Below are 18,321 nucleotides of genomic sequence, written 5' to 3' on the forward strand. Positions count from 1 at the left end.
AAGGGTTGAGGGTCAGAACCCCCAACCAACATGGCTGCTTTTCCCCTCCCGGAAATGATAAGAGCCGTCCCATGTCCCTCACCTCTCTGCCCACTCAGCTTCAGAAGTAGCTCCTTCCACCATCCCCAAAGCCCTCACCCACCTGAAGCCAGGCCCAACATCTTCAGGAAGACCTTCCTCAAGTCTAGCCTGTCTCAGCCAGGCTCCAAGCAGCTGGGTGGGAAGAATGCCTCCCTGTCCAGTGTTTGATAGGCCTTATCCTGCAGCCAGCCTCTGTGATGTGTAGGGTAGGGGGTGGGGGTGTACAGCAGCCATCTCTTCTGGTTCAGGCTCCCTGGCCTAGACCATGAGGCTCTGTGTGCGTGATTTCCCGTCATCTGACCTCTGAGGTCTCAGACAACCGTGTGCCAACAAATTTTCTGGGGGTGGGGATAGTCATAAGAGACAAAGCCAGGGATACCCTAGGCCCCAGTTCAATAGCCCTCAGGCCTAAAGAGGGGTGCATGGGGTCCATGCATGTGTGTGTGTGTGTGTGTGTGCTGGTTATGAACCCTGGGGACATGCATCAGTGGCTGGGGGAGCACTAGATCCCTGCAAGTAAGAAGAGATAAGAACCTGAACAGGCAGCTCAAGCCCCACCCCCAGGACTGCTGGCTGCTTTGCACTGATCAGGTGCTGTTGACTTTAGATGAATAGAGAAGGTGGCCCCAGGTGAATGAAAAGTCCCTGGAGGTTCCGGTTCTGAGGCAGGGGTACAATTAGGCAGGGGAGGTGCTCTGTCTAGTACCAGCCACTGCCAGATTAATAGCATTTCCATCCTGTCATCCAGGCTGGCTGCTCCTTGTGTATCCAGAGGGCCTCACTTCCCAAGAGATCCCACTCTAAATGTCCCTGAGTGATTCTTCTTCTTCCCCAAGGTGATCCCAGACAACCCCTGCCCAGCAGCAGCCCCCCAAACCCAAGAGCAAGAAGCCAGCGGTCTTCATGACACAAACATGCATTCGTTTTATTCACAAAACAGCCTGGTTTCCTAAAACAATACAAACAGCATGTTCATCAGCAGGAAGCTGGCCATGGGCAAGAGGGCCCAGGCCGAAGGGGACCCCCCTGGGCACCCACCCCCACTGGCAGGGGACCACGCAAAGAAGCCCTTTTCTTCTGTCGCCATCAGCCAGGCTGGAAAAAATGGACTTATTTTCTCTAAGGGAAGTAGCCATGATCATGATCAGAACTATCGAGACATGGGCTCCCAGATCTCAATGAATAAACAAACAGAACTTTCATTTTTGCAAAATCATTGTTGGGGTGGGGGATCCTATTGTGGGGACTGTGGGTGTAGCACACCTGGCCTGGGCCTGGGGGTTGGGGTGTCCCTCCCCCTCTGTGAGCTCAAGACAGCTCTGCCCACGTGGATGGATACAGAGGGGCTTCAACACAGCGCCATCAACATTCTCTTTATAAACGTGAGTGGGTTCTCCAGGCAAACTATGCACTATTTCATGGTCAGAAAGAATCAAAGGAAGTTTAAATGAGGGTGGAGTTAAACTGTGCTAAATTACAGTAGTGCTTATTAGTAACTAGATTTCAAAAGGTTACAGAAATTTACATTCTCTACACAAAACTGCATCTCCTGCACAGACAACATCGACATCGACACAGGAAGGAAACTGATTGTCCATTCTTTGCCCAGGAAGTCTCGGTACTTTATAGATTCGTCTTTACCTCTTTTTTTTTGTTGTTGTTGTTGTTCTTCCGAAAAAGCAGTTAAATGTTTTTTTCTTTTTATACTAGGGACGTGGAGATGTTAAAACGACAACAAAAAATATATATATATAAAAACAGGAATGAAATCTGTGAGAGAATATTTTTGGTTCTAAAGATGGGTGCATCCGTTTGTCTTCGCCCGAATCCCTTGCCGGAGACCACACGAGCAGTGACATTGCACGGAGAGGGCAGCTTTGGGTTCCCGCCGCCGTCACTGAAACCACCGGAAGGCGGCTCCCGTCGGAAGCATCACCTTCTGGCGGGGGGCGGGAGACAAAAACAAGGAGAGAGTTCAGTCAGGGTCCGGCTGGGTCTGGTGCAAAGATGTTCCCCGTGGATGGTCTCATGGTGGAGGGATGGGCACAGAGTAAAGGCAGCCACCCTGTGGAGTTCCTGCCATCCTGACCAGGCCAGAGAAGGAGCCTTGACCCCCTGGGTCGCTGAAGGCCTGGAGCACCTTGAGGCCTCCTGAACCACTGTGCCCAGAAAGCCTCCTTCCAGACAGAAACAACCCTTCCCCTGGTCCAAAGGCCACAAACACCAGGCGGCTGTGGTGCATCTGGGAGCTGTGTGCAGGTTTCTGTCGAATGAGTGTGTAAGCGTGTGCACTGAACACATATATGGATGTACGCCTTGAGCTCTGCTACAGTGTGTAGCATGTTTGGAGCTGTGGTGGGGAAAAAGGATACTTGCTATGTTTATTAAGAGGCTACATCTATGTGCACTGGGGTGTGTGTGTGTTTATAATAGACAAGAGTGGGTGCCTTTGTGTGCATATAGGTGTATTCTCTGGGCAGGAGAGCAGATATATGAGATTTGGGGCTCAGGGGGTGGGTAGCCACAGCTGAGATGCCATTATTGTTTTCCAACCATTCTGGACATTTGCATCAAGCCCACTCATAGAGGGGTGGGGACAGCAGGCAGAAAAGATGCTTTTGTACCCAGGCCTGGCACCACAGCTGGGCTGACACAGCTGGGGGAACAGGGACAGGCCTGGCCTCAAGGCAGAGAGAGAGCAATATGGGAACCATTTGGCCTCCTTTAAGCCAATCCCATAGTGCACAGGCCTTGCCCACACCCTAGGCTCACCACCTAACTCCAGGTCATCAGCTGTGCAGCCAGACTGATCTTGGGGCCTCAAGGCACCCCAAATATGTCAATGAGGCACCTAGAACCAGGGTTTTTCCAGGCTTCAGAGCAGGGTTGCCAGCACTGGAGCTGCTCTATCCTTGAGTGGCCTTGGGGGAAAGGCGAGGCTCTGAACGGACAAGTGATAGGGTTACCTTAAAGCCACAGGGTCCATGAGACAGAACCCTGTCAAATGGGACAGGGTAAAGTCCCAGAATCTTAGGTCACAGACGGGAAGCTTTAGGACATGTCTGAAATTTGGAAAGTTGGGATGTGTATGGGAATCTCAATACCTGACCCAGAACTCCTGGGGGGGCCTGGCTGGGAATGCGAGGCCCTTGCCTGGAGTTTTATGCTTGCCTTGCAAACTACAACCTAACAGGATGTCAGGATGTGGCTCTGATTTTGGGGGCAGTGAACTGGTGTCTCAAAGACTGGCCTAGAACCCCAGAGCCCAGGGACTGGGCGTCCCCCAGACCCTCACCCAGGCAGGAAAGGTGGGGCTGGGGGTGGGTTTGGACTGCCAGACAGACACAAGAGCCCACACACCTCCCTCTAAGGCGCCGTTACCTCCAGAGCAGCGGAAGGCTTCTTTTTGAGTTCCTCACATTTTCTGAATTTGCAAATCTGATGGCCAGTCTTTCGGTTCCTACAACTGCTGCACTGCTCGCAGTTGATGCGCCGCCGGCAGGGCGGGCACATGCCGCAGCGTTTCCGCTTCTTCTTGCCTGAGCTGATGGCAGAGGCCAGCTCACCCTGCATGGGATACTCGGCCAGGCCCGCCATGTGCAGCGCACTCTCAGCCAGGAACACACCCGCCGGGGTCATGATGAAGAGGCCTGGGTTGATGGGGAAGGTGCCCAGGTAGGGGAAGTCGGACTGGCCATTGAGGGCTTCGGCACCTGCCACGGCCTCCATGTCGGGCAGGCCCGCACCCGCCTCGCTCATCAGCGGTAGGTGCTCCTGCACCACGCGCTTCAGCATCTCCGTAGACTGCGCGAACTGCTGCAGCGTCAGCTGTCCTTCAGCTGCTAGCTCCGTGGCCCGCTCAGCCTTGCTCAGCAGGCTGGCCACAGCACCACTTTTGTGCTTTGAGGTAGGGTTGCTTTTGTCCACAGCCATGGCTGCGGCCAGGTCGTGCCCATTGGCCAACAGGGAGGCAGCAGCTGCGGCTGCAGCAGCCTTTTCGGCAGACTCCCCACCCATCATGCTGCCACCGCCACTGCCCCCACTGCCCCCAAAGGAAGAGTAGTGGGAGAGAGGGCGGGAGCGGCGCAGGCTCTTGTTGAGGGGTTCGCTGATGATGCCGCTTTTGTTCCGACGTTCGGGGGGTGGTGCATCATCGGCCACGGAGGCTGGTGCAGCAGTAGCCACCACTGCACTCTTGTTGGCCACTCCTGCCTTTGGGTCACTGCCACTGCTGCCATTGGTGGTGTTGCTACTGCCACTGGTGTCCTGGGAGCCACTGCTGAGGCTCGACATGGTGGGGCCGAGGCCCAGACCCGGGTGCTGGGGGAGCCTGCCAACTATGGGAGTCCTCAGACAAATGCTGGGCCCTGCTGCCCACAATTGCGATGCCTGGTGGGCCTCGATGCTCAGGGCAGGCACATGGTCAGCTATTCACATGGAAGTGTCTTCACTCTGTCAGGACAAGAGGATACAGTGTCAGAGCAGTGGTAAACATCTCCTCCTCTACCACCACCACCACCACCACCACCACCCCAATATCTAACAACCGCTAGGTATTCAATAAGTGCCAGCCCGCCTGCATAGGTAGGATTTTAAAATTTGAATTATCACAGTTAAGACTCACAAGAACCCTATGTAGTGACTAGTAATATCCTATTTTATAGATGAGGAAGACAAGGTTTAAGAGAATTGACTAGCCCATGCATGATAAATGAAGTGGCTCAGCCAGAACTGCCTTGCTAGGATCTGGGAGACCTGATGGAGGCAGGCAGTCCTTCCTGGGCTGAGAGCTGGAGATGTTTATTAAGCTTGGGGAGATTATAAAGTCACCTTCTACTTCCGAATCTTCCTTCCCTGACCCAACTATAGAGAAGAGGAGTTGGAACAGCCTCTGAAGTTTAGACCAACAGAAGGTGTAGACCAAAAAGTGTGGGAAGCTGCCCCTGGATTCTCATTGGATATTCCTATCACATCAATTATCTCAAGGCTCTGTTAGGTCCTGCAGGTAAAGGAAACAGTTTGCTTTTGTTTAATAGAATTTGCCAAATAGAGCTCAGAAACCTTATTTCAGGGAGCATGTATCCTCCTGCTACAGGGCAGACAGGATACTATGCCAGAGGACAAGCCTTCGCCTGCAAGAGTGGGGGACACGCTTGTGCACACATCAGCACACACTTCCTTCTCACTCTCAAACCACAGACCCCACTCTTATCTCTACTCAGGCCTCACTGCTGTGTTCCAGCCTGACTTCCAGATGGACCTGGGCTGTGGGCAGGACGGAGCTCTGGCTGGTACAAGTTGGAACTGAGATTAGGTGTGACCCTTCCCAGGACAGGACCTGTTCTGCTCAGGCCCCAAGACTAAGGCACATGAGCAGCCAGGCTCCTTGGCCAGGAGCTCGGGGAGGAACTATTCCAGATGGAGTTGAGTGGCAGTTTCCTCAGCAGCCCTGGCTCTCTAGCATTCCTTCCCTGTCTGCTTGCCTTGGCCTAGCAACCCCCAGAAAAGAGGCGGGAGGACAGGGCCCAGCCTAAGCAGCTGGTGGATCAAGGGGGAGGCGCACATCTGGCTGGGCCTGCCCCGCCCTGGCCTTGGGGGCGGCACACACTGCATCTTTGTCCCCAGGCAACCCCACCATCCCCCAGTCACAGGACGCAGCGTGTCCCAGAAGGTCATCCAGTCCACCCCTGTGCACACACAGAGAGGAAAATCGAGACCCCAAGCAGGCAGGCCTCTGCCCCAAGACTGCTAAGCAGTGGTAACAAGGAGGAGCAAGTGTAGGAAAGGGAAACACTTATCTCCAGGGTGAGACAAATGGCAGGCATTAGTAGAAAGCCAGACACTCTTTGCCCTGCCCCAGTGGGCACCAGCCCACCTAGGCTCCTTCCTAGTGAAAGTAGATGAATGGTGAGGAAGAGCTGGGCAAGCTGGCAGATTCCACCAGGACAAACCCGGGAGGGCCTGTCCAGGCTGGGCTTCAGGTGTCACAGACGTCAGAGTTGTAGTAAGAGAAAGAGGGTCATATATCCCCAAGGATAGCCTTGCTCCACCCTACCTCCTAAGGACCAAGCCCAGGCCAGCTCTTCGGCCTTTCTCCTCAGAGGTCAGTTTCCCTCCAGGCACCAGTGACCCTGGCTAGGTGTTGGGGCCTAGGGCTAGTGAGATCAGGCCAGAGACCAGCACCCCAAGTCAACTCACCGAGCCCCTGCCCATCTGAGCTCAACTACCCAGCCCTAGACTACATTCCTAGCAGCCCGACAGGAGAAGGAAGACGCCCGCGGGTTGGAGAGCTGGGGAGGGGAGCAATCTGTGCCCTAGCCCCTGTGCGCATCCCCCCCGCCTCTGCGGCCTGCTGGCTGGTGGCAGAAATCGATAGCGGCATTAACTCTGCTCTTGCTCTACTCACCCCCGCCCCCCCCACCCCCCACCGCCACCTCCCAGCTCCAGGATCTGGCTCTGCGTGCGGGGCTGGCAGGTCAATTAGAAGTCAGCTCCCTCCAACACAGCCCGGCCTGCGTTCAGGGCTGGTGCTCTGGCTGAACCTCCCAGCTTTGTCTCCATCCTGAGTCTCTTGTGATGGGGACCAAACCTCATGTTCTGTTCATCTCTGGCCCTGTCTTTGAATCTCTCTTTAAATCTTCCATTTTTCTGTCTTTCCTCAGGGACTACCCTCTCCCAGCCCCCCAGGTCCTGGGACATGCTGAGCTCAGGAACAGAGGACGTGATATGTCATTGAACAGGTGCTGCAGGCAGAACACTGTGGTTTCTCAGCCACAGCAACTGAAGATGGGGCGTACACAAGGGGAACTGGCATGCAGGCTAACTATCTTCAAAGCCCAGAGTGGGCAGATACCAACACTTAGTCCCCAAGTCCTGGTCCCTAAGATGTTCCAAATCTGCCCCTCTACCTGGCTCATCCCCTCCTTCAGACCCTGGAAAAAGCTGATGCCCTGGTCTCAGTGGACCCCTGACCACAGGGCCCGTTTACTCTACTCATGGAACAGGAGGACATAAGAGAAGGCCATCTCCCAGGCCCCAGCCTTCTACTGCAGGGCATACAGCAACCCTTCCCAGGCCAGAAAGGGCCTGGCAGTGCCAAGGCAGCAGGGGAGGAGCTGGGGCTGCGTTGAAGCGGAGCGGGAATGAGCGGGAGGGAAAGCTGGCGGGCAGGCGGGCGGCGGCGGGCGCATCCATCATCGGCCCTGCCAGGAACGCATCCAGCCCCCAAAAAGAAATACTGCGCCTGAGGAGGGACAACAAAGGGCTCCGTTTCATCAGCAATGTGGAGCCAGCGCCCCGCCGCCCCGCCAGGCGCGGTCAGCCCACAAAGGACCCCTTTGTCCATGCAGGAGCCGGGCCGGCCAGGAGCTGGGACCAGGGGCTGACGGGCGGGACAGAGCCCAAGGGGGGTGTAGGGGGGTGGGGGAGATCAGTCTTAGAGAGCTGGGGGGCAAAGAGGAACATGGGGGCCAAAGAACAGGGACAGGTGGTGGGGATAGAGGATCATGAGACAGAGCTGAGGGGTGGGTAAAGAAAGAAGGACTTGGAGAGGATGTGGCAAATGGTAAAGGCTGGAGGACACAGCATCACAGAAAGCAGAGGATGAGCGGCCAGACTCAAACCCAGCGCACCGACCCGGGTCTGAGCGACATGGAGGCAGAGCCCTGAGGAGAGAATCCCAGACCTAGGGACCAAGAGAAAGCAGTTGGTCATACCCATGGAAGAGGAAGGTAGAGGGGGAGGTTTGGGGGAGACAAGATGAGACCCACCTCCCTAGGGCCCCAGCCCGCTCTGGCTGGAGGCCTCAGGGCTTGGCCATGGGGACCAATTTCTTGTGGGTTCAAGTTCACTGGCTGGGCTAGGAAGAGAGAGAGAATCAAAGCTGGGGCCAATCTCCTGTCAGTGGGGCCCCACCCCTTGCCTCTAACCCCAGACCCTGGTCAGCCCCAGAAGGCACAGACTCTGCCTTTCTCTAACCAGCTCCCTGAGTGACACTAAAGCTCCCTTCACTAACCAACCCTATCAGCTAGCATTTATTGAGCACTTACTTTGTCCCAGGCCCTGTGCTCTTATGTTTTACATTCTTCTCTCCCTCCTTGACTCCTTTCCAGAACCTGGGAAAGAGGAACTTTTAACCAATGTTAGAGATGAGGAAATTAAGGCTCAGAGAGATTGGAGCTGCCAGGTCAAGGTCAAACAGCTGGTGCTGTTTGGGGTAGAACTTGAACCCAGAGCTCAAGTGTTAGTTGCCACCCTGCTCTGGTGACTGCCCTTTGCTCACCTGGGCAATTGACAGAGTAGTCCAGAGCAAGGTGACCCAGCTACCCCGAGACAGCCTCCATCTCCCAGAGTTGTTACCATGCCTGTCACCTTTACGTGGTCAGGGGGTGAGCTGTCACAGACCCCCAGGGGAGTACCCCCACCTGGGGGGCTTGGAAATACCCAGGCAGGAACCCAGAATGCTGGGCCAGTGACAGCATAATGCCAGCTGACAATGAGGTCACCAGAGGTGGTAGCTGTACCTTCACCCCACCCTCAGCCCCAGAGGAACCAGGATTCACCCCCAATAGAGCTCTGTCTTAAGCTTCTCAAGTCAGACAGCAGGGGGTGGGGCACTGGGGCACCGTGGTGTGGGATGGTGCTATCTGCATGTAGACATGCACACAGGTGGCCCACAGTGAGATGTTCTAGTGCTCAGTTACACACAGCCCCACAACCTACCCAACAACCTACCCCGTGCCCTGTGCCGCTGAGAGACACGAAGGACACAGACCTCTTGGAAAAGTGCGCAGGAGCTGGACCACCCAATGTGAAACAAGAACAAGAAGGGGAACCGAGTGGGGCGCGGAATGAAGGGCCTTCTTGGAAGAAGGGACCAGTCGCCTGTGAGTTAAGGATAAAAGAGAGGTTACCAGGGGTGGACTCAGGCCTGAAAGGGTTCCTAAGAAATGGAGAAGTGGCTGTGAGATTGTTTTTTAAATTTTTTTTTTACTGCTTTACTGAGATATAGTTAATATACTATAAAAATCAGCCATTTATAAGTGGCTGGACAATAATTTTTAATAAATTTACAGAGTTGTACAATTACCACTACCAAGAGCAGAGTGTGAACAAGGGGCCAACCCTCCCTCCCTCTCTTCTTTGCTGACTGGAACAGCCTCCAAGCTGTCCCTTCTGCTGAGGTAAGGCCTCCTGGAGGAGGCTGCATTTCAGTGGGGCCTTCAGGACCCTGCAGGGGAGCCAGAGCTGCCATCGCCTGGGCAAGCCAGCTTTGCAGACTTGCATACCCTGGCTCATCGAAGTACCCTTCCCCCACAGTTCCATGCTCACTCCTGACATCCCTGTTCCACCCTCTTAGACTCCTCCACCCACCTTGGTGGGCTGGTCTCCTTGGCCTCCCAGGGAGGCGAGATGGACCGACAGACTGATGGAAAACTGGCCAGTGGTGGCAGGCAGTAGACCACAGGCTATGGTGGTTGAACTGAGCTGAGCAATTGGGTGCATGTGTGAGTGTGTGTGTGTGGGGGGGTGTTCCGTCTCTGATTTCCATGATTCAGCCTGGGGAGTTTCCAGAGGGAACAAAAGCCCCACTCAGGCCCAAGGAGATGCCCATGGGACACTGGTCTTGGAGGCTGGGAGAAGTGCAGACCTCGCCAGAGAGCACAAGTCCAGCTACGAATGGACACACATACAAGGACACATTGACCATTCCTAGCATCTAGCAGATGGCCTGGGGTGGGACATGCCCTCAATACACTAGGGTGTCCCCAAGACTACTACCCCAAAATTGACTGCCAAGGACAGAACAGGGGGCTGCAATCATGTTCCCTGGATTCTATACCCCCTGACCCTCTTATACCCCTCCTCCCAGGGCAGGCACAACCCCCTTGCCTGGGGACAGAAACAGGCTGCTGAGAAAACCCCAGGAGTACATGGGCTCTGTGCTTCCTCACAGAACTCCCAAAAAGTTCTGGAAGAGGGGATTAGCCTATTTCATGGATAGGAAAACTGAGGCCCAGGAGGTATACCCTGACCTGGGGCTCAAGGGAGTGAGATGCAGAGCCTGGGACACCTCTGAAAGAGACAAGGCCTTCCTCAACAGCCAGGTTCCTTCTCTGGAAGAGTGAAAGGATGAGGAGGGGTCTTCCTTGCATTGTGACCTTGGCCTATGGCTTCTGAGCCAATTTTCCCATCTATAACATGGGACCGTGAAGGTAAGAGCTAACATGAATGAAGGCCTCCCTGTGTGACAAACACTGTTCATTCCTTGTCTCATTGAATCCTCATACGTACTTTCTGAAGTATTATTATTGCCCCTTTTAGAGCAGTTAATTTGATAAGCAGTTGTGATGTAGAGAAAATGATGCCTTCCCCATTTAAAACCACCTGGACCTTAGCTAACGTTTTGCAAAGTGGTGACATCAACCTGGAATCAGAGCCCATACACTTGCTTAGGACCTCCCTGCTTGTGGGTCTCACTACTAGGCAAGCTAGGGAAGGCTAGTTCAGACACTTGGCCCAAGGAATTGGGGGGTCAGTTCTTCTGCAGTTTCGGGGGGAGGTTATGACTGGCTAGGGGACTGGAGTCCTGAGGTCTAGGTTTGTGCCTCCATCTTTTCCCTTCCTGTTAACTGTGACCAAACCTTTATCCAACACTGAACCTGTTTCCCATCATAAAATGGAGAATTGTTCTTATTCTTCATCCCAAACTGCAGGAGTCATGATTCCAGAGGGGCCCAGAGGGAAGGAGGTAGAGAATACAGAAAAAAAAAAGAAAAAAAGACTCCAGAGAGTGACAGGGTCCTTCTCCAAATCCTAGGAGCATCCCAGAGGGCCTAAATTGGTCCTCGATTGGTGATCTACAGCTAGGGAAATGAGGTCTAGAGAGAAGGGTTCGGGGTTAGGTCATAGGGTTGGGACCAAACCCCAGATGATAATGAGACTTCATTGGAGTGAGCAGCATTCAGCTCCCTCCTGCCTCCATCTTCCCAGATGACTTGATGATGGCAGGCCCTAATAATGAGTGCATACCCTCTGCCAGGTGCTAAGCATTTTACTCACTGAATTCTCTCTATAACGTTAGAATTATTATCCCCATTTACAGATGAGGCAACTTAGGTTTAGGGAAATAAAGTCACCTGACTAAGGTCACCAGGTCTGCCTAAGGTCACAAGGTCAATTCGTGGCAGAGCCAGGACTTGAAACCAGGTCTGTGTGACTACAGGGCCTGGCTCTCCAACATAGGCCCAAGGCTCTGAGGCACATGGAGGAAGGGATTTCAGCTCCCAGTCTAGGGGAACTCTCTAAGTTTCCCATGGGTCCTGGCTCTCAGGCTCTGGTCAAAACACGTTAGGGCACGGTTGCAGAAAAGTCTGCAGCTGTACCCTAAGGCCCAGGAAAAGACAGGGGAAGGGGCTGCGGGTGGGCCGGACAGGCCAGGCTGGGCCAGAGCTCCGGGCATTCCGGCGGCCTCCGCAGGAAGCAGAATGGGACGGAAACCGGCTCCTGCCTCCTCCCCCAGAATCCTGTGGGCAGCCCAGCCGGGCCGCACAGAGGCCCTCTTTGTGCCTGCCCCAACCCGCCACCCGCGGCTGGCCCAGGGTTTTGAGTTTCCTGGGGGGTGGGGGCCCTGCCCCTGCTAAACCTCCAGTTACCTCCCCCTCTCAGGGGCGGTCACAGCAGTCCACAGCTGGAGGAGGAAGTGAGAGGATGGCCAGGGATACCCCAGAGACCCTTAGGGGCCTGGAGTCTGCCCACATCTCATCCCCCCAACATATACACACCCTAATCAGGAGCTGGAGGTAGGCAGAAGGACCCAGAGACAGTGCCTGAAAGGCCTCCCCCGATCCTGCCCTCTCTGCCAGTAGCCACCAAGTCCATCATGACCCCATCTGGGACCCCATCCCACTCCATCTTGGTGCTCTTGGGCTCAGGGTGGTGTACATAAAGAGTCTGGCCATGTGGGTAGAGCAGCCATCTGTCAACTGCCATTTCCCACTGTCCAGGGGCTTCCTGGAAACAGAGCACATCAAGGGGGAGGTGTCAAGCTCACTTCAGCATTTCAGGGGACAAAAGCCCCTGGGGTGGTATAACTGTGCGCAAGGAACACTAGGCCCCAAGGAGTGAGCTCAGGTTGGAGTATTGGGAGGAGCAGCACTATGGACAAGTACAGCTTTGTGTGTCCACCTGGGAGGTGTGTCAGACACCCGGGCATGCTGCGTGCATACGTGTGTCTGGGGTGCTGTGGGTGTGCCCGGGGACTGTGGGTGTGCCTAGGTGCATGTGGGCTTCAGCATTGATGTGTACATGGAGCTTATACAGTATACCAGTGTAGGTAGAGGTCTTTGTGTGACCTTCCTGTGTACAAGTGAAATGTGTGCCATCTACATCGGTGATGTACCTGAATGCCCGAGAATATGCGTACAAGTATAATGGTTTACATGATGGATAGATGTATGTTTGTGGGTTCTTCTGGCTTGTGGGTGTCAACACATCTCTGCCACGTGCACACCAGTGTATGTGTGTGTGTGTGTGTGTGTGTACTGTGAGTAGTATCGGGGCTTCTAAGGGGTCTTGGGATGTGAGTCTGAGGCCCAACTGGGCTGGGGATGATGAAGACAGGAACTGATGCCAGGTGCTGGGCCCCTATGGAAACAGGAAGCTGCTCACAGGTGCACTGGGGCTGTGGTGAGGCTGGGCTCCACCCAGCTTCAGTTTGTCCCCCTGAGAAACCAATCCAGGGTTCCACTAGCCTGTCACAGCCGTGAGGGAGGCACCTGCCTTGTCTGCATTCAAAACCCAACAGCTCTGGCCAGCGTCTACCCGCCTGCCTGGCCTGAGCATGAAAAAACACTGGAAAACAAAAGCCCCCAGACCGAAGGCCCTCCCTGCAGAGGCGTGGGGGAGGCAGGCAAGAGGCGGGAGGCTGAGGAGGAGGGAGGTGTCGCTGCCGCCACAGCCCCGGAACACAAAAATAATGAGGCGAGAGGGGCCGTGGGGCCGAGCCGGCTGGTTCCGGAGTCGCTATCTGACCTTGACAGATGCCACAGCTGGGCGCCTGGAGAGGAGCTGCAGCCACAGCGCTGCAAAATCCCCCTACCCCCCTCCACCTCCCCCAGGCCAGGTCGATGGAGGTTCAGGCAGGCCCCAGCCACAGGAAGCCACCCCACCAGGTGGGAGCGGGGAGACCTGAATGGGTCCCAGTAAGGGGTGGGGGTGTGGGAGGGTATGGAGACAGGGGAGTGGGGGCAGGGCCACTGCAGGGCAGGGAAAGCAGCAGTGAGGTCTCCCGAGGGTGCCCTGTCCTCAGGTATGGCTCTACATACGAGAAACATAAGAGTGTGATGTTGTGCCTGTGTAACTGTGAGGCTGAGTGTGTGTGGGGAAAGGGAGTAAACTGAGTGTGACAAAATCAAAGATCATACTTCTGTGTGTCTTTGGGGTTCACACAGGCTGGGGAGATGGGCTGATGTCCCTGAAACTGGTGTGGCCACGTCACGCAGGGGTGGGCACTGATCATTCCCCTTCCCCCTTCCAGAGCCACAGCTGTCCTGGAGGGTGCAAGCCATGCTGGGGGCAGGGGAGGCAAAGAGAGACACAGGCCCCACCACCACCAAGTTCTTTCACTAGCAGCCGGAGAGGTGCCTCTTCAGCCCTTCCTGTTCTACCCTCGCCCACGGCGGCGGCGGTCCCCAGCACAGGCATCGGTGAAGGGCGTGGGGTTGGGCACCACCACTCTGGGGACACCAGTGAGGGGTTGGGGTGTGAGCTGCAGGAGGGGATGCGCGCTGGAGGTGGATTAGCAATTCCGAGCACTGGCTGCATAATTAAAAAATCATTACGGGCAGGCGGGCAGAGCCCAGCTCATGCTCAGAGCGGGCGGGGACACTGCCATGGCGCTCCCCCTCCCACCGCTTCCCCGAGGAAAAATCCCACCTGCTAATATAATTATGGAAAAACACAAGCACAGAAATTCGGTTTCAGCAAACAACGTGCCTGAGTGCCCAGGGCCTGCCTGGCCCTCAGCACAGAGAGCAGGCTGGTCATTGGTGCCCAGAGCTCTTGGCAGCCAGGCAGGCCCTGTTGGGTCCATATCCAGCCCCTGACCTCACCTCCTCAGCAGCCCCCGAGAGAGGGGAGTGGGGGGCAAATAAAACCTAGCTCCTCAAATTCCAAATCCAGAAGAAAACGAGTCAGCCCTAATAGTTTACAAACGGGGAAACAGAGGCTGAGGAACCTGTGTAAGTCACTTTGTTGGTGGCAAAGCTGAGGGGAAGAGTTAAATCCCGCTGCACCAAGGCACCACCTCAGGAGCTCACCACCCCGCATCCCGCCCCTTCCCCTGTGTCCCTCCAGCTTCCATCTGATCAGTTATTCTCCCAGCCCCCTCTGCTCTCCTGGTGGATGAGCATCTCTCTCCCGGAGACTGAATGGAACTGTCCAAGCCATGTACCCCAGCACTACCAAGAGCCTACACAAACCTGTACCCCACAGTGGGGCACAGGGAGCCCCAGCCTCCCTAGTTCAGGAGCAGGAAGTCCTGGGCTTGTCGGGGTTAAGCTAGGCGAGCAGAGCTGGCTCCCGCCCGAGAAACGCAGCCAGCTCTGGGTCACAGACCCCAGAACGGCAGGAACAGCCGCCATCACCTCGGGCCTGGCGGGCGGCGCGGGGAGGGGAGACGGCCCTAATTAGTCGGCCTGGGACCCGGGCGGCGGGCGCCGGGGCGGCAGACGCAGCAGCAGCCGCCGGAGCCGCGCAGGCACGTCCGTGGCCGGCCGGGAGGCGGCGGGGAGCCGTGGCGCCCTGCGACGCGGTGGGACAGGAGGCCTGGGAAGGCCGGGCCAAGGAGATTCCGCACCGGGCGGGCCTGCCTCCCCTCATTCCTGGGTGCCACCAGGCACAGCAATTAGAGGCTTTCAAAGTTTGTCCTTAATTGGTTTCATTTTTGCCTCATAAATGATTCATGGCCCTGGAGGTCTGGGAGGCAGAGGGAGTGGCAGGGGAAATTTGGGGAGGCTTTTGCCTGGAGCCAGGCCCCCTACCTGAGGCTGGAGAGGGGGCACAGCCCAAGCCCAGTGTATGTCGGGCTGTGGAAGCCTTGGGCAGGTGGGATCCTCCAGCAAAAATAAAAATCCAGGCCCTCTCCTTGGGGCACTGACTAATTAGAAACCAACTTCTCTGCAGACCAGAATTCTGCCCAGGCCCAGAGCCACTGCAGCTGCTAGGGCCCTGGGAGCATGAATAATAATGTGATGGGAAAAAAAATAATAACAACAACAGTGTTAGTAATAATAACGATAGGAGTTCTTACTAAGTTCCAGGCATCCATTATTTATTTTAATCCCCTCCTTACCAAGCACTACCACAGAGAGGTACCAGGATCCCCATTTTACAGATAAAGAAACAGAGGCTGGGAGAAACGAAGGCCCGCCACCTGATGTCAAAAATCCCCTCACTCCCTAAGTTCTCAGGAGCACAGGGCTCAAGGATGAACACCCAGAACACTGCCTGCCAGCTGGATCTGGAGCTGCAGGCCCCAAAGAAGTCTGGGAAGTTCCTGAGGTCTCCAGGAAGACCCCAGAGGAACCAGCAGCTTCACAACCATCTTGGCCAAATTAGCTCTGCCCCCAAAAAACTGTAACCTTAGCTGAGCAACATCCTCACGGGGCCAACTGTAAAACAGGAAAACAGGAGCCCTATAATCCAAGTCCAGCACAAACTCTGTGCTAGGCATGGGACTATAGAAAGATGCCATGGACCCCACCCTCAGGAAGCTCCCAGTCTAGGGGGAAAATGGACAGACATACACAGAGAAGGGTTAACAGTCTATGCAGAGAAACCCAAGTGTTCAGGCAATGGCCTAACGTACTGGAGTGGGTGCTGGTGCTGGTGCCAATGAGGGCATTTGGAGGAGGTGAGGTGGGCAGAGGAAGCTTCAAAGGATGCTCAGGAGTGGGTACGTCCCACTTAAACCCAAGACTCGAGGTCAGTCCTTGAAGAAACCCAGAACTACAGACCACATCCATGATATGGAATACAAAGTGCTCAGCTAGCTTGCTGATGATGGTCACTTTTATTCTGAACCACTATGACAGGCAAGGCCTATACCAGGGCTGGGGAACGTCTGGCCCACAGGCTGTATAAAGCCCGTGAAATCATCTGGCCTGGCCCTACCAAGGCATTAAAGGTGAGTTAATTAAATGTTTGACCAAGTACAGCAGGCTAATTTTTAAGTTGACAACTTTGTATGGCATCAAACAAATCTGAGTGGATGCTGTATAGACTGACTCCCCCTAGAGGCCCCAGGTCTCTGGGCTGTTAGCTCCCAAACCTGCTGGCCATGGCTCCCTGCTGTCCCATTGGCTCCCTGCTGTCCCACTAAGCCCAGTGCCAAGGTCAGATGCTTCAAAGAGTTATACCTCCCTGCACCTGAACAGAGCCTTCTGAGTGGTATATATGGCCATCCCTGTTTCTCAGATGAGGAAGATGAGACTCAGAGAAGCTCAAGGACCTGCCTAAGGTCACACAACCTCTTGAAAGCCCAATTCTTCACCTTGCTGGCCTCCTGCAGTCAGGATCTCTGACCTGTCCCTGGCCTAGCCACCTCTTGCCCCAGCCTTGACCCTCTTCTATCTGGATAAGACTGTACCAAGCCCACACTCCTCCAGACACATGAACTTAGTTGGGCTGTTATAATGAGGGGCCCTGGAAGTGGGGCCCCTGTATACTGAGGGAGCCCTAGGATATGGGGCTTCCTGCCTTAGCCTAGCTGGGTCATCCTAAAGATTGGGTGGGGTGGGGTCACGGGGAAGCCCCTACATGTACACAGAAATATATGAGGGTGGGATGTGTGTGTGTGTGTGGGGGGGGGTGCACACAATAGTTCCAGGAGTGTCAGGGTGAAAAGGGTTGGTCATATTCTCTGGCCTTCTCCTTGGGAAAGAGAGTCAATTTCAAGGCTCCTGTCACCGACACTTGGGAGGGGCTGGACACTCAGAACACTGCCTGCCAGGTGGATCAGGGAGCATTCAGCCCTTGGGAAGAACCCCTACCCCATCCTGCTGGAGGATACAGCTGAATGACTTGAGCAAGTCACATCCTCTCTGAGCCTCAGTTGCTTCATCTGCACAATGGGCCCAACAATGTCCCTTGAGCCGTTTGGAAAAGACTTTCGGTACAGGTTTAGAGGGTTCCTTGAGAAAAGGGATTCGGAAGACCTGGACAAAACATTCAGTGGTCTATGTCAGCGGGGGCACTTGAGACAACAGGATCGGTGTACAGTAGAAGCTTGACAATGGCTTGTTGACTATACAAACAAGTGGCTGAGTTCTCAGGATGCCAAGTTTATCTCAGCAGATTCAGTTGACAAACCCTTTCCAGGTGCCCACTCTGGGTCACAACACTAGTCTGTGCTTTCTTCCTCGCTGTGCATCTGCTGCCTGTCCCAGGGCTGCCCGCCAGGCCCCTGGGGTCCCGCTCCCAGCCTGCCCAGGAAGCTGCATGGCTTGGGTGGGTCAGCACTCATGTCAGTAGGACTGGCTGGGTATGGAGACTGCCACCTCTGGAACTGTCAATTAATTAACTTTTTTGAATTAATTTCCCAAGCAAAATTCCATAATTACATCTGTCTCAGTCCAAGCTGGGCAGGTAAGAGGACCCCACAATGAGATAGAATGTAGGGTGAGGGGGTAGCCATACCAGTCCCAGGACCGGGTCAGAGAGGTGCTGGGGGTTGGGTTTCATCAAAGCAGGGGACTGCCCCATGTCCTTATGGATGCTGTCTGGAAGGGGAGGGGGCTGAGAAGCCAGAGCCACCCCTCCCAGCCAGGAGGTGGGGGGGCTCAGGGAGACCCATGACTGTGCAGCTCTTCCTGCTGCCCCCATCCCTAACCCCATGCCCCCAAACCACAGTGGATCTTGGCAGGGACCAGAAGCAGCACAGGCACTGTGAGGCTGAGGAGGCCTCGGCTGCAGCGTTCTAATTTCCCAAAGGGGCTGAGATTAATTAGCTCACACACAGGCGCAGAGAGAGAGAGTGGGAGCAGGGGAGGGCAGTGTCAGGCGAGGAGCTGGCTGACGCTCACCCCTGCCACCGCCCGCCCAGCAGGCAGTCAGGTGGCCTTGACAGCCTGGGTGCTCTGAAGGTCAGTGGCCAAGCTGGCTGAGCCAGCAGACTGGCACTGTCTCCTTCCCAGAATCCCTGAGACCAAGGCTGGGGGGACCAAAACCAGGACAGCCGCC

At 55.3% G+C, this 18,321-nt stretch overlaps 1 protein-coding gene across 5 annotated transcripts in view; it reads right to left on the reverse strand.

Annotated features, from left to right (window-relative positions):
- Window positions 1-981: 981 nt before the first annotated feature.
- The window catches only part of CXXC5 (CXXC finger protein 5), a 33,013-nt gene continuing 15,673 nt past the window's right edge, over window positions 982-18,321 (reverse strand). For 3 of the 5 annotated variants that reach the window (XM_080674163.1, XM_080674164.1, XM_080674165.1), the window contains exons 2-3: window positions 3,463-4,533; window positions 982-2,020 (exon numbers count right to left, since the gene is read on the reverse strand). In XM_080674163.1, coding sequence (XP_080530289.1) covers window positions 1,976-2,020; window positions 3,463-4,374 — 957 coding nt within the window. In that variant the 5' untranslated portion in view covers window positions 4,375-4,533 and the 3' untranslated portion in view covers window positions 982-1,975. Of the gene's footprint in view, window positions 2,021-3,462; window positions 4,534-7,850; window positions 7,935-8,854; window positions 8,892-18,321 lie in introns of those variants that run through there. The other 2 variants (XM_080674167.1, XM_080674166.1) reach the window with 2 other exon arrangements.

The sequence above is a fragment of the Plecotus auritus genome (genome assembly GCF_963455305.1).
Source record: "Plecotus auritus genome assembly, chromosome: 6".
NCBI lineage: Eukaryota > Metazoa > Chordata > Mammalia > Chiroptera > Vespertilionidae > Plecotus > Plecotus auritus.